General features: G+C 34.1%; 1 protein-coding gene across 1 annotated transcript in view; it reads left to right on the forward strand.

The window, feature by feature from the left end:
* focad (focadhesin) overlaps positions 1–16,979 on the forward strand; it is a 117,526-nt gene that overhangs the window by 16,056 nt on the left and 84,491 nt on the right. Inside the window, exon 5 of the mRNA XM_056461147.1 lies at positions 11,351–11,449. Within this exon, the coding sequence (XP_056317122.1) occupies positions 11,351–11,449 (99 nt within the window). The remainder of the gene's footprint in view (positions 1–11,350; positions 11,450–16,979) is intronic.

The following is a 16,979-nucleotide window of genomic DNA, read 5'->3' on the forward strand; positions in this document are numbered from 1 at the left end:
TTATATTATATTATATTATTTTTTGTACTGTAGTTTATTGAAGTGTGTGTGTGAATATTGCAAGTGAATTGTCAGTCCACAACTAAAACGCACCAATGCAGATTGATATCCCTTTTCATCCTCAATTTAAAAATGCTAACTCATGTAAACTATGCTGGCTTATAAACAGACTAAATGATGATATTATAGTATTAAAGGTGGCTCCATTTACTTTTTAAATGAGATTTTTTTTTTTTTTATGAAACCTCGTCACACCCTTCCCACCCCTGTCAAACCCTGATGGGATCTTATCATCATCCTCAGGCACTGACCTCTCCCTGCTCTTACAAACAACAATTACACGTCAGAGCTTCAAATTAAAATTTATTGGGATTCTTCTTTATTGTCTGGGTTGACCATGCACCCTTGACTAGTAGGCTTTGTATATTATAGAACTGTAATTTTAATTATTATTTTTGCAAAACTAGCTGTCAAATGTGTAAATGACTAACATGTATTAACTAAAACAACAGAAAAGCACAGGCATGCAAATAGTGGTTTCTCAGTAGAGCATTTTAAAGCATTTATGCATTTGTGATCTTAAAAATGTTTTATTTTGCTCTCAAGGTGTTTGCAGCACCACACTGACAACACATTATGTGCTTACATTCCTGAAAGTGCTTAATGGTAGGTGATTAGTGTGTTAATCGCGTAGAGGTGGGCAAATTGTCACCTGCCTTGGTTTTGTAGATGCAAATTATCATAGAAGAGTGGATTAAAAAAATGAATCGAAGAATGATTTTGGGATGAGAAAAGATGATTTTTTTTGTGAGTGTTCATGTACACATTTCACCTGTTTGGTATTGGTAAGATTTTCTTTATTATGACTTTTTAAAATATCTGCTGTATATTATAATGCATTTTAAAATATAATTTATTTCTGTTGTGGGAAAGCTGAATTTTCAGCATTGTTACTTCAGTCTTCAACATCAAAATGATCCTTCTGAAATCTAAATATTATGTTTGCTATTATATTTTAGTTATTGCTAAATTATTTAGTATCCGCATTGAAGTTATCCTGGTAATTTTTTTTCCCAAAATAATTTAATTTGGGCAACACAGTGGCTCAGTGGTTAGCACTGTCGCCTTACGGCATAAAGGTCGCTGGTTCTAGTCCCAGGCTGGGTCAGTTGGCATTTCTGTGTGGAGTTTGCATGTTCTCCCAATGTTGGTGTGGGTTTGCTCCGGTTTACCTCACAGTCCAAAGACATGCAGTATAGGTGAATTGGATAAGCTAAATTGTCCATAGTGTATGTGTGTGGATGAGTGTGTTTGGATGTTTCCCAATGCTGGTTTGCAGCTGGAAGGGCATCCGCTGTGTAAAATATATGCTGGATAAGTTGGCGGTTCATTCCACTGTGGTGTCCCCTGATTAATAAAGGGACTAAACCGAAGAAAAATGAATGAATGAATGAATGAATGAATGAATGAATGAATGAATGAATGATTTAATTAGTAGAAAGTTACAAAGTAGATTAGTTATAGGAAAATCTTTTGAAACAGGTCTTTGCATCCTTGAAAAATAAAAGGTTTATTATATTTTGTATATTTACTTTTGAAACCAGAAGTTAGAGTAAGACTTCTTTGCAAAAGACTGCCCCCTTGGCTGCTTCATTCATTAATTTTCTTGTTGGCTTAGTCCCTTTATTAATCTGGGGTCGCCACAGCGGAATGAACCGCTAAATTATCCAGCATCTGTTTTACGCAGTGGATGCTCTTCCAGCCGCAACCCATCTCTAGGAAACATCCACACACTTATACACTACGGACAATTTAGCCTACCCAATACACCTGTACCACATGTCTTTAGACTGTGGGGGAAATGGGAGCACCGGAGGAAACCCACGCGAACGCAAACTCCACACTGAAACGCCAGCTGACCCAGCCGAGGCTCGAACCAGCGACCTTCTTGCTGTGAGGCGACAGCACTACCTACTGCGCCACTGCGTCAGTCACACTTTATTTTGATGGTCAGTTTGTTGAATTTAAGTTACATTGCAACTAATTCTCATTATATTATAAGTAGACTATTAGGTTGGGGTTAGGGTTAGTGCAAGTTGACATGTACTTGCAAAGTTTCTTATAGTCAGTTATATGTCTGTTGAAGGAGCAGTATCAACAGATTACCAATTTGCCACTTTTTTGGAGAGCATTAGAATTTACTGTAAATGGCCAGAAAATACAATTGTTGCTTTCATCTGATCTTTAAACATCTGCATGAAAATGTTGTGCCTGAAAAAACAACAAATTAAAATATAATCGCTTGTAAGCTAATGTTTGAAAATGATGCCTTCCCAAGCTTCCTGGGATGTCAATTAAAACATGTTGATTTATGTGTAGAATTTTTAGGAGGATTATTCTTGCTAGGAAGTTTAAAAGGATGTTACGTTTACACACAATCCTGAAAGCCTCGTTATTGTTCTATAACACATGAAATGAATGCTAATGTAATGTTCAAGATAATGCTGAAAGAACTAGTCTTTAATGTCAATGACTATGTTTACATGGACATCAGTAATCAAATTATTTGCCTTAATCTGAATAAGACAATAATCTGATTAAGGTGTTTACATGAGTTGCTTTTTGAATGTTTATTTCATGATCCCGTTTCACATGTTACAGCAGATAGATCAATTAACGTCTTTGCGTCACCAGGATATCCAACGTTTCATCCGGATATTTCATTTATTTTTTTACTTGAACTGCAGTTCGGCAGTTTCACTTTCATTCATGAACATTTCACTCATGCCTCCGTGACAAACTGAGGTATTGGATGCAAGTATAAAGTAAGAACTTGTGGAAGAGTGTTGTTTTAATGGAGCATGCCGTAAAGGAGAAAAAACCCTCTGCATTTCGCAGTGTGTGTGTCTGTGGTCCTTTACTGACTCGGTAGCTGCAGAGAACAATGTCAAACAGCTGTGTGTGTTTGGACTACTCTGTCACAAAACGTGGTAAAAAGTCCTACATGATGCTTCTGCACTTAAAAAAATGTGACTAAAATCAGCATACTCCACATGCCTTAATTCCATTTCTGTTTAGTTGAATTAGGACTTTAATCAGATTAAATTAATCAGAAATTGCTGTTTACATGGTAGACTCTTAATCAGATTAAAATCGGATTATTGTTGTCCATGTAAATGTTCTCAATGTTTCATGCAAAAAATTATTAACTGGCACTGCATTCTTGCATACCTGAATACTCAATTTGGAGAAAAAATAATTAAATTCCATTTGTTTATTTATTTTTTATCAAAATTGTGATTTGCGATAAAAAAAATTTTTATAATGTATTAAAAATCGTATCTTATTCATGTACTCATTTGTTTGTGGTTTTAATTGTATATTTGTTAATGAAATGTTTTTGTCATGAAAAAATTAAATAAAATCAGAATCAGAAAGAGCTTTATTGCCAGGTATGTTCACACATACTAGGAATTTGTTTTCGTGACAGAGCTTCTACAGTGCAACAGGATTACAGAGACAGGACAAAAAACAGATAATAAATATATTTTAAAAAATTGAAGTAGTGAGTGCAAATATACGGATTGACAAGTGTATGTACGTGTTTATTACTATATACAACGTTATATGTGCAGCTGTTATGTGCAAATTGGCATGTAAAGTGTGTTGTTAAATAAGTGTATATGTGTATAAAACTGTATAGCAAGTAGTGATGTTGGTTCCACAATTATTATCATCAAGTGTTCATGAGATGAATTGCCTGAGGGAAGAAACTGTTTCTGTGTCGGGCTGTTCTGGTGCGCAGTGCTCTGTAGCGTCGACCAGAAGGTAAAAGTTCAAAGAGGCAGTGTGCTGGGTGTGAGGGGTCCAGAGTGATTTTGGCAGCCCTTCTGCTAGAAAACTAGATGACTACTATTTTTAAAAGAGCTGCAGGTTTGATGTGGTGGCTTTAACAGCACCAAAGAAAGACCAATCATAATCATAAAGTATGCAACACAATTCTGGGGCTAATTTAAAACTTCTTAAACATTGTTGCCATTTTTAAAAAAAAGTTGTCAGTTAAAAAACTACAGTATCTTAAATCAGATTAAAATAATTATGTATGAAATTTAAATCTTTTAAGAATCCAAACACACTATAAACAATTTTGCATTAGTAAAACACTGACAAAAACCTACATTAAGGTTGAAACGACGACAGCAAACCTTTACATTTAGATTGCGTTACGCTTTTCACATTGTTCAGGGTAATGTGCTTACAAACTGTCAGAACTGTCAAAAAATATATTCCTATTTCCATATTTGATGGTGCATTGAAATAATTGCAGCTTTAGCTATTTGGAAATCTCAGATGAATAATCGTAGTTGAAAAGCCCACAAAAGTGAGCCGTACCAAAACAGTCCATGTAAAATCTAAATTTACAATCTTTATTTTATTAGCACACATTGTTATTCTTTAGGTGAAGAATTCATTTTTAATTATTTTTTGGTTATCTTCAACCAAAGTCTGAACATCTGCTTCAGCGTTTTGAGTGGTGGCCCTTCTCTGTTGATGTTAGTTTAATGACTACAGCCACAATATTCTTAACCACGCCCCTCTTATCATTAGTTTGCTATGAAGGAATGATTAATATAAAAAAGCCACGCCCCCTACTCAATATTCCATTCAGTTGGAGGTACATCAGCATACTGAAACAAAAGCCCCTTTCACACACACGGACCTTTCCGGAAAATTACTGGCAATTTTCCGGAAAGGTCTGTATGTGTGAACAGGTAAAGTCTAGATCGGATATGCGGCCGGCCGGAAGTGCGACATGCATATTAATATAGTAGCATTTTTTTATGACAATGTATAACAATAATTATTATTTCTACAGTACTGTGAAGGTTGGGTTTAGGGTTGGGGTGGGGATAGCCGTTAAAAAATACAATTTATTGGATAATTTAATAGATAACATAAATAATACTCTGTACAACTACTGTTTTTACGTTACTGTGACGGTTGGGTTTATGGTTTGGGTGGGGGTAGACGTTAATAAAATACAATAAATGGGAAATTTTATAAATAATAGACATAATACTCATTAACTTCCGACCTCAAATGTATCTGATCTAGCAACAACCTTGTGAACAGGCCCTTTTTGAAAATACCTGTAAATTCGTTCCAGCTGATTTTTTTCCAGACATGTGATGAATAGGTGACTATAGGTGAATTGAATAAACAAAATTGGCCATAGTATATGAGTTTGTGAGTGAATGTGAGAGTGTATTGGTGTTTCCCTGTACTGGGGTTGTGGTTGAAAAGGCATCAACTGCCTAAAACATATGCTGGAATAGTTGGCGGTTCATTCCGCTGTGGCGACCCCTGATAAATAAGGGACCAAGCTGAATGAAAATAAATGAAAATTACATTTTTTCAGTGTATGAGGCAACCGTGCTGTCCTGATTTACAAAAAATTGATGACCATTTTTCATTTTGTCTAACGTACTTCATGCATCTGATGCTCAAAACACAGATGTATTAGTTGGTGACTGTTGCTGTCATATGCTTAGTGTTTTGCTTTTTTTTTTTCGAGGAGTACCTCAATAATCTGCCCACACTCTTCCTCTTCCCTTTGAATTGGATGCGTGGATGAAGATAAGCAGCAGACTGAGAGAGTTGAACATCTGCATACTCACAGATTTGAAAGAGCACATCTAAAACGCAGCCTGCTCCATCAGTCAGCTCAACGCACACACACACTGCTGCTGCTGCTGTCATCACCGTCCCACACCGCAGCTTCCCACACAATATATCCTTTCATCATACAGACCTGAATTTTAAAGCAATAGTGCGCCCAAAAATAAACATACTGTCATTATTTAACCACCCCCATGTCATTCCAAATTTTTGTGCTTGTTGTTTTTATAAATCGCTAGACAACTTATGCCTTATGACAGCAGTTCATAGTGATCAAAGGCTGTCAAAATCTAGAACGGACAAAAAACTATTCCATAAAGCACCATAAAGATGGTTGGTATTAGTTTATTAGGCTCCACATCTATTGAAACTGTTCAGTGGAGACTGTAGGCATGATAAATACATTTTGTGCAGCTTTTTAGTTCTTCTCAATGATTTGGACTGTTGTGTAATTATTAAAATACATCTGCTTTTGCATTATATGGAAAAAGAGCAGCGTTGGGGTGCAATAAAAGAAGAATTTTTTATTAAAATAGGATATTTCTATTTTTTTTATAATTTCTTTTATTTTATCAAAGTTAATTTGTGCTTAGTTTTTTATTTAATTATTTGTTGGAGTATATAATCTTTTGTTTTTATGAAGTTAAGTATTATTTACTGCATTTTATTTACACTTTTTTAATTACTTTTGGTGTTTGTTCACACTACTTGAACTGAAACAACACAATTCTTGAGTTTTTTGGAGACTTTTTTTCAATTGCAACTTAATAGTATTATGTTCAATCCACTTAAATTTGTAAAAAACTAATAAGTGAACTTAATTCCTTCATGTTGTCTCAAGAAAAATCTATTATGTGGAACCCAACAATTTTTACAGTGTATGTCACGGTTCTGCCACTTCAGTCTTGTAAATTCTTTTGCTGGCAGAGTCTAGATACTAGTTCTGTCTTGTCCTGTATGTTTTTCTGTCATCGTGTGTCTCTGTATGAGCACCGTCGTGACCGTGCTCAGGCCGTGCGCACTCCCACTTGATGCAGACACGCAAGGTCTGGGCGTGCTGGGGACTCATGTACTTGTGTCTGTTCGGTGGGCATCGCGCTGTTTCATTCTCAGCATCTCAGTCTGGTTGGTTTCGGTTTCAGTTGCCGCTGAGATGAAACATGCGTGTTGCATGTGTGAGCGCACGGCAAGGTGTTTTCATTTATCGTGTGCTTGTGTCTTGAGTCTTTGTTGGTGTTTACATTGTGGCTGCGTGCTTTAGTGGTGTGCTTTGTTGAACACATGGTTAATGAGTTCTCTCATTGGCTGCGTGTTCTAGTCTCGTTTTGTGTGAGCACATGGCTTGTGGTGGTTTCTTGCTCTCCTGTCTATTGTCTAGTCCCACCCTCCTTGATAACCCATTATTAGTTTATTATGTTCACATGTCTGTTATTTATTTTTGCTTATATTCTCCTCATGTCTGCTATCCTGTGCCAGTTCGTCGTCGTTTATAGCCCTGTCCTGTCATGTTTTCCAGTCCTGATCCCTGCCAGCCTGCCCAGTCAAGTTTGTTTGCTTATTTGTTTTGTTATTGTTTTCCCTCTTGGGGTAGTTTGTTTTGCCTTTTATTTTATTTTATTATAAACAAATACCCATTTTTACTGCACTTGAGTCCTCGCTCCTTTTCCCCACATTCTGATCGTGACAGTGTACTTGTTTCGTACACACCAGCTTTTATTTGATTACTTGTTATTTGCTGTGTTTATTTATATCAAATTGTTTGATCATTCATTTAGTAGCCTGCTTGTTTTTCTTTATTTAAATATACAAATGTAAAATCATTTGTTTCATACACATAATGCTTGTATTTTGTAATTATTTAATTGCTTTACATTTATTTATGCAACAGTTCTGTTTGGTTCTAGAATCTGATTGGCTGATAGCCGTTCGATATTCTGCAATAACAGCACTCGTCCAGCCTCCTCACCCTTCTGTATTCCTCCACCCACATATAGTGACTGTAGATCAATAAACTCACTACAGTTTGACAAATATTGCAGCTGTTGGACAACAAAAGGGACTTTTGAGACCTTTTTGGTCGATAATGTAGTTGTTTAGATTGCAACTATGCAGTTTATTCATAAGTATAGTGCCTATTTTATATATTGATAATTTCATAATGAGCAGAGCAAAGACAGTTGATGTTCCGCCACAAGATGGCGTCAGAATCCGCATAATAAGCCCTTAGAGGAGGAAAACTCAGCATAATTTCAAACTAAAGGTGATCAAATCGTTATAAAACAGGTAAATGACTCAATCTCTCTCTTATTTATGTTGTAGTGCTGTATTTATACCATAGTAATCTGCTAGTGTTTGCTTTGCTTTGTTGTAATCAGGAGATTACAATAATTAACCCCGAAAAAGCCAGAGCCTTCTCATCTTAAATGTCAGCAAAATCACCTGTTTTGTCCTCACTTTAGACATTACACTAGAGAATCATTCAAATACTAGCTTTAAAGTTATGTTGGTGAATTAGCAATATTTTCTGGTGTTCTGACGTCAGCTGCAGATGTGAAGGAATAGTGGAATAATTTGATTTTCTTTTTATATCTGTTTTATGCTGTTGTATAAACGCAACATCACACTCGTGGCAGTGATATATACAGGCAGATACTTGTTTGATATTTGTTTTATTCATATTCTTGCTTACTATTTACCTTCACTTATTTGTTTGTATATTTATTTGAGACTTTGAGATCTGTTTTCTTTTTGCAGTAAATCCATGTTTAGCTAGGAAATTTTTAGTAAGGGGTGTTGTCTATCGATAACAAAAGGCACCAACTTAGTGCTTCTGTCAATAACCCCCAACCTTTTTTGTATTATGTTTTTGACCTCTTTGCTGGATTTATTGATAGGCGAGTGTAGCGAACACATCAAATATTCATAAATGTGAACCGGACTCATTGTCTGCATGAGAACTGGCATCTTTGACAGCATTATGTAACTTCATCGGGACTCGGAAGCTCATCAAACTGTAAATGCCACATCTATTTTCAGCAAGGTCTAAATTTGAAGCACATTGTCCCATAAAATCTGGCAGCAAGCAGAATTTTGTTCATATGCTGATTGAATCGTATGAAACGGTACTATGGATTTGCTATGTGCAGTGCGTACTAGTCCAGATGAAAGCTGGTAAGATGAATTTCCTTTCACTCTAGAGTTATGTTTTCCCCCCTAGTAAAATATACAGTAATCAAACCCATAGGAACTGAGAAACACACAGTCAGACTTGAGAGAGCTGAGAAGGAGGCATGAAAGAAAACAGCACATGTTGTCACACAGAGGTGATTTATAATGTATGAGAAACACTCCACCTGCATTCTTGTTAGGGAACGGGAGCTTTGTATCTTGCATCCCAAAATGTCAATGGATGCATTTGGAATAGCATAACTGCATATCTGGAATTCATGTATTTAGGATGTTAACTAAGGCCGCACAATACTGACAAAATGTGCAATGTTAGTGGAAAGAAGATTTTTTTTTCAATGCATTTCTAAACAGAACAGTTTTATGAACTCATTTCTAATGACTGATTTCTTTTATCTTTGTCATGATGGCAGTAAATAATATTTCACTAGATGTTTTTCAAGACACTAGTATTCGGCAAAAAGCCTTAACTAGGTTAATTAGGCAAGTCATGGTAATTAGGCGAGTCGTTGTATAGCAGTGGTTTGTTCTGTAGAAAAAATATTATAGGAAATACTGAGAAAAATTCCTTGCTCTATTAAACATCATTTGGGAAATATATGAAAGAAATGAAATGAGGGCTAGCTAATCATTTTGACTTTACTATATGTAATGATCCTACTAAAATCAACAGTTAATATGTCTGATCTAATTGAATCTAATTCAGGCTTTGAAACAATTATGTCAAATATTTAGATTTCAAAATAATATGAATGACTGAAAATCAAGTTTTTTCCTCAACTTCCACAATTATTATTTAGTTCTCTTTTGGGCCTGGTCTAACCAAAAGCATTACAGCTCTCACTGGGGAGGTTGGTATAAAGATATTAAGGCCCCATGTGATTGATCAAATTTGTATAAACAACCGGTATGCACATGCTTGACACATAAAATAAATGTAATTTATAGCAGCTCTTTATGATATACGTAATGCATATACTAATATTGTGCCAATAATGATAATTTTCAATATTACATTAACATCACAATATATTGTGCATCCCTAATGTTTGCTGTGCAAAATATATATTAAAGACCAATGAGGGACTAAGACCAGTTCAAAAATCAAAATACACCACACTAGGGCTGGGCCTAATATCATATCATATCGCGATAAATATTATGTCAATAACAACAATAAACTTTGAACTTTTTTACTTCATATTGATCTAAGAGCCAATCACACAGCAGAAATGTGCAACAATGGGAAACTGGAAATGTGTTGATATTATGCACCGAATTTTCAGCCACCGAAAATTTATCGGCTGAAAATGTCATTTAATGGACCCTCTAATTTTTGTTGCTTCAATCCTTTTTGGGGCACTCTTTTAAATCTGGAAGCATTACCAACTTCTATGGAAATATATATTGTTATCGTTCAATGTGGAAATCAATAATTGACATTTTATTTTTGCCATATCGCCCAGCCCTACACCATACTGCAGAATGTAATAGATTTCTGAAAAATTCTGAAAGTTTCCTCTGAAATTTTCAGAAAATATGTCATTTTAATATTAGTTATTTTTCTACAAAGGTTTAATTTAAAACTATAAAGGTTACAAGCTTAAAAATATATATGTTTTATTTGCTTTATTTTTTCATTTTCTAAAAGTTATTTCTCCAAATATTGCGTTCTTCTCTTCTGAAGTTTACACATGGTATTGTGTTGTTTAATAATGACTATAAACATGTTTGAAAACATGGCATCTTTTTTATTTTGACCAATTGGGTTTATACACTCAAAAAATACTTTTTTTACTTGTTCAAACTACTTATTTAAAATGAGTTGAAACAACACAATTCTTGAGATTTCATTGGGAAAACTTAAATTTTTTATGTTCAATCCACATAAATTTGTTAAAAGTGTTAAGTTAACTTAATCGATTGGTGTTGGGACAACATGAATGAATTTTGTGGAACCCCACATTTTTTACAGTGTAGTTATGATGCATTTAGTTATTTTTTTCTTTCATTTAGAACATAAAAAGAAAATTTGTCGAAATAAAACACAAGATGCAAGTTTTAAAGTCTGTTTATATTTATTTATATCCTGTTTTTTAGTTACAATATATGAAACAGTTGGTATTCTGACTGACTGTCATTTTTTGGGTGGAGGGGTGATGTTCTGAATGACAATACTTTTGTTTGCAATTGGATATTTTTAATCAGACCTTTATAAAATAAAACATTGATTAACACTTTATCCAAACCAATATAACAGTATAACTAGGCAAAATAAGAATTTTCAAGTGTTCGCTTAATGTTTATCCATAGCTGTGTGTATTCTTTCACTGTGCTGTTTTCCGTATTCGTGTGTATTGGTCGTGTTTCAAAGCTGAAACTTTCTGCCTTGTACAGGTAGTATAAACTTCTAAATCCAATGGATTATGTTATTCTCTTTAGTAGCGTCTGCTAATAGTGAGGGTTTTGTTTCTTGCCTGGACAGGAATGTTCAAGGGCTGATCAAAGTGGTCGGAAGGCTGCTGCAGATCCAGGCAGGCCAGCGGGAGAACAGAGCAAGCTTCACCTGTCCATATTCAATCAGGTGAGTGTCTTCTCCAAGAGCTACAGCTGCTGGCACCTTCTCAAAACTCAAAACAGGCCCTTTTTTTCTTCAAACCTGTCATTCTTGTCTGGGGACTATAATGGATTTTAAGTGCGTTTATAACAGTTCATAATGAGAGTGTATTTTAAGTGTTTTTGTAGGCTAGAATACACACTGAACAACACAATATTGAATCGACTTAAACAAAATACTTCAGACTGTTATACCGAAAAATGAATTAAGTTTTTCCTTCTTAATTGATTACTTCTTTTACTTGGTGCATTCAGTGACGTATACACAACAGAATGTCATCGTTTATCAATTTAGCCAATCGTTAGTGACACCAGCACAACCACCAAGAAAGTTCAGTAGCATCAGCCAAATATGACTATTCAATCCTTTATCGTTTTAGGATCCACTGATGAATAGAACATTTCAAAGCATTTATTTAAAATGTGCTTCTTTTGTAACATCAAAAATGTCTTTGTTGTGCTATGAAGCCCATTCAGTTCAATTCAGTTCCATCCAAGGGTAGATTGTCAAAGCATGGGAGAAGTGGACCGCACATTTGTGGACATTTCACTCATGTACATGTATACCTAAAAGTTGAAGTTAGAATTATTAGTCCCCCTGAATTATTAGCTCCCCTGTTTATTTTTTCCCTAATTTCTGTTTAACGGGGAGAAGATTTTTTCAACACATTTCTAAACATAATAGTTTTAATAACTCATTTCTAATAACTGATTTATTTTATCTTTGCCATGATGACAGTAAATAATATTTGACTAGATTTTTTTAAGACACATCTATACAGATAAAAGTTACATTTAAAGGCTTAACTAGGTTAATCAGGTTAGGGTAATTAGGCAAGTTATTGTATAACGATGGTTTGTTCTGTAGACATTCAAAAAAATATAGCTTAAAGAGGCTAATAATTTTGACCTTAAAATGTTTTTTAAAAAATTAAAAACTGCTTTTATTCTAGCCAAAATAAAGCAAATAAGACTTTCTCTAGAAGAAGAAATATTATCAGACATATTGTGAAAATATCCTTGCTCTGTTAAACATCATTTGGGAAATATTTAAAAAGAAAAAAAAATTTAACTGTGGGGTAATAATTCTGACTTCAACTATATATAAATATATATATATATATATATATATATATATATATATATATATATATATATATATATATATATATATATATATATATATATATATATATATATATATATAAAAACTGCTATACATATATATATAAATATATAATTCGACCAGATGATTTGTGTTTATATATATATATTCAACCAGATGATTTGAATTACTCTATTTGGAAAGATTTCATTAATTTAGATCGACTGGTATGATCAAGACTTTTTCTATGCAGCGAATCTGCAGAAAATATAGTAAATTACAACCATAATTACGACAAGGCAAAAATAAAAGTTGCTTTATGGTTTTCAGGGGAGCCTAACTGTATACAAATATAGAAATTAAACAATCAAACGTCATCATTGTATAAATAATTTAATACAATAATATTGAATAATATCTTTTACTGTTAATCTTTAATGAATCATCTAATCCTGTGCTGTGACTACTGTGAATACACACATTGCGATGTCGATGCTAAAACTGTATATTGTTCAGTATACTGTATATTGTTTTCTTTAAGAACTCAAACTTTTAGAATTTTATTGTATCTAGTGCAATGGGGCCATGACCTCCTGAAAGAAAAAAAAGCAAGGCATTGAACACATTTCTTGTACAGATTTCTGGACGGCTTACAGCTGGCATGCTGACTTTCCTCATGCATGGTTTTGTTTGTTTGTTGATGTGGTTTAAATGACCTCTTACAGTGAGTTGATAATGAATCAAGCGAGCGTGCGTGTCATTTTTCTCCTCTTCTGTCGAGTTCCTCCCCCGGTGGGGAGATGAATGGGGTCTTTGGCTCTTTGTTGGCCCGGGATTGGTGCTTGGCCTTTAGCACGGGTGGGCCTGGAGGGAGGGCTGGAGGATTAATGGAAGATGCCCACTGGTGCTCATTGTGTCCGTCTGCTCCATGGCTCCTCTGCAATCTGCTCTGAGGTCAAAAAGCCACTTACTGTAGATATCCAATAGAAGCAGAGAGGGCTAGGGTAAAATCTGCTCTCTCCTTTGACAAAATACGGATTAAAAGCACAAACTGTAAAGCGTTTTTTTTTTTCTCTTTGGACTAAACAGATGTACAATTGAAGTCAGAATTATCAGCCCTCCTGAAATATTAGCCCCCCCGGTATATTTTATTCCCCAATTTCTGTTTAACTGAAAGACATTTCTAAACATAATAGTTTTAATAACTCATTTCTAAAAACTGATTTATTTTATCTTTGCCATGATTACAGTACATAATATTTTACTAAATATTTCTCAAGATGCTAGTATTTAGCATAAAGCAACATTTAAAGGCTTAACTTGGTTAATTTGGTTAACTAGGCAAGTTGAGGTAACAAGGTTGACAATCTAAAAATATATATAGCTTAAAGGGGCTAATAATTTTGACTTTAAAATGGTTTTAAAAAAATTAAAAATTGCTTTTATTCTAGCCGAAATAAAACGAATAAGACTTTCTCCAGAAGAAAAAATATTAAAGGAAATACTGTGAAAAATCCCTTGCTCTGTTAAACATCATTAGAGAAATATTTAAAAAAGAAAACAAAAATTCACTGGACGGCTAATAATTTTGACAGAACAACAGTGACGGAAGTCTTTAATCATTGGATTTCATTGATCAAACATACAGTAAAAACGGTAATATTGTACAATTTAAAAGAGATTTCTATTTGAATATATTTTAAAATGTAATTTATCAGTGTGTGCTGAAGTATTTGGCTCATAAAATAAGACTGTGTTTTTTATTGGGTTGACAAGAATGAGATGAGATACATTTTTAAACTGTATTTTTGGCCCAAGCTTTTCTCCTGTAATGATTTCACATCAGTTTCTTTAATTCTGAAATAGGCGTTGCGTTTTAGTTTTGCTTTGAATCTCCTATCACATATAGTGTAGGATATGGTGTTGACCAGCAATCATTCTACAAGATAAGACTTTTGTCTGTCCTCTCTTCTTATTCTCATTACGTCATTAGTGAGATACACTCGTGTGATGTTAGAATTACTGTATTTCAATACAGACTATTTGACTGTCACATGCAATGAACTGCAATGCATCATCTATAATAATTTCACCCTCACACAAATTTTTTTGTTTAGTTTTCAATTTAATAAAATTTTATTCTATTTTATTTTATTTTTGTAGGTATTATTTTATTTGCTAACATGGTGCTCACACAATATTTTATATAATGTCATATTTAATTTAATGTGACTGTTTAAGAATTTTTTGCCAAGTTTTTATGAATTATGATAAAGTGTTTTTTTATTTATAAATATATTTACTGCCTCTTTTAATCAGTTTGAAGCAATCTTGCTGATTAAATATATTTCATAATTCATTCATTCATTCATTTTCTTTTCAGCTAAGTTCCTTTATTAATCAGGGATCGCCACAGCGGAATGAACCGCCAACATATCCAGCATATGTTTTACGCAACGGATGCCCTTCCAGCCGCAACCCAACACTGGAAAATACCCATACACTCTTGCATTCACACACAAACATTACGGCCAGTTTAGCTTATCCAATTCACCTATATCGCATGTCTTTGGACTGGGGGGGGGAGCAATCAGAGGAAACCCACGCGAACACGGGAGAACATGCAAAATCCACACAGAAAGGCCAACTAAACAGCCAAGGCTCGAACCAGCGACATTCTTGCTGTGAGGCGATCGTGCTACCCACTGCACCACCGTCATGCTTTGATCATCCTTATTAAATAATTTAAATGGTAATTTAGTCATTTGTGTTTGTCTGCATGCATTTGTGTGTCTGATTTGGTTATAAATTTAGAACATAAAAAAGAAAATTGGTCAAAACAAAAAGAAAAGATGCGATTTTAATAATCTTCTTATAATATATTTAAGATAATTATAATCTATATAATACTGACATGTATATAATCTATATAATATATATGTATATCTTCTGACTGAGATATAGTAATGAGATGTATACAATACATATTCAGATTTTGTAAACCACTGGATTTAAAATAAAAATATATTTCCATAAATGTATTGAAAAATCAATTTTTTATAACTTCCAATGGCTTCACTTTACTTACTTAATTTACTTTATTGTCATTTACATGTACGTATATACAGATTGAAATGTCATAGCTTTGGCTCAACAGTTCCAATAGAAATAACCCTAATAAATGAATAGTATCATATCAATCATAAATAGTATCATATCAATCACAAATAGTATCATATCAAAATCATATACATAGCAGCTAAATGATGTCAGGTGGATCTGCAGTGCAAATCACAACAGTGCATACACTTTTTAAGGTAAAAAAGGGCTTCAGAGAGCTTTAGAAATCTATGCTTGGTGGCAAAACGATGATTCTCAATGACAAAAAAAAATCTTACTATGAATAAATAAATAAATATTTTGTTTGAAATAGAATTACACCTATAGAATTTTCTTATAGAATTTTTTTAGTGTAGAAACATGCATTGTCTCCTAATTTCCTAGTTTTTTGTTTATTGTGTTTTTGTGGAGCAGCGCATCGATGGATTTGCTCTTCAGTGTTTGGACTTTCAGCAGTGAAAATTAAACCACACTGAACTAAACTAAACTGAACTTCAACTCTGAAAACTGGACTGACACAGTTTCAATTTACTATAACTTTATCTATGTTAAGCTGCTTTGACACAATCTACATTGTGAAAGTGTTATAGAAATAACGATGACTTGAATTGAATATTATCACAGTATTTGTTTTTACATTTAAAAAAAAACTCTTTCCCTTCAGACTGCAAAGCCACAACTTGTAATGTAATAAAATAAATGTTCATTCACTGTAATGCTGTTTATTCAATCTGACTTCTGTCACCTTAAACCTGTAAATTCAGCTGTGTCTCTTTAAACTTTCAACTTCAATAAGTGAGTTGGAGGTCAATGTGTCAGCCAGCCATTGTCTGAGAGATAATGTTGTGGCCGTCTGCCCGAAAAAAGCAGCCCTGATGGATGAGCACTGATAACATGATGGCCGGGGAACCACCAGAGATAGATGAGCAAATGTTTGAACTGTAGGATGTCTTTTGGTGCAGCGCTGCTAACATCTGGCTGGAGGTGAACCCGGCCGTAAATTTAAGTGCTGAGAGACTGTTTACCGTGTAGAGGATCTTGAAGGTAGCTTTATAAAATATGTTCCTGCCTGACCCAGAGCCAAAGGCAAACAGAAACAACATGATCAGGGAATTAGGAGAGTTCATTAATCTTCGGATAAAAAAGCATGTGTGAAATGTTGGTAATATAAAAGAGTTCCTTTATGTTAGCATTGAGGGTAGACATTAATCAGACTCACTAGGATTTTGCATGCTTTTTTGTGTGGTTTGAATACTTTTGTGCATTGTTCTTT

Source organism: Danio aesculapii, chromosome 7 (genome assembly GCF_903798145.1).
Source record: "Danio aesculapii chromosome 7, fDanAes4.1, whole genome shotgun sequence".
Lineage (NCBI taxonomy): Eukaryota > Metazoa > Chordata > Actinopteri > Cypriniformes > Danionidae > Danio > Danio aesculapii.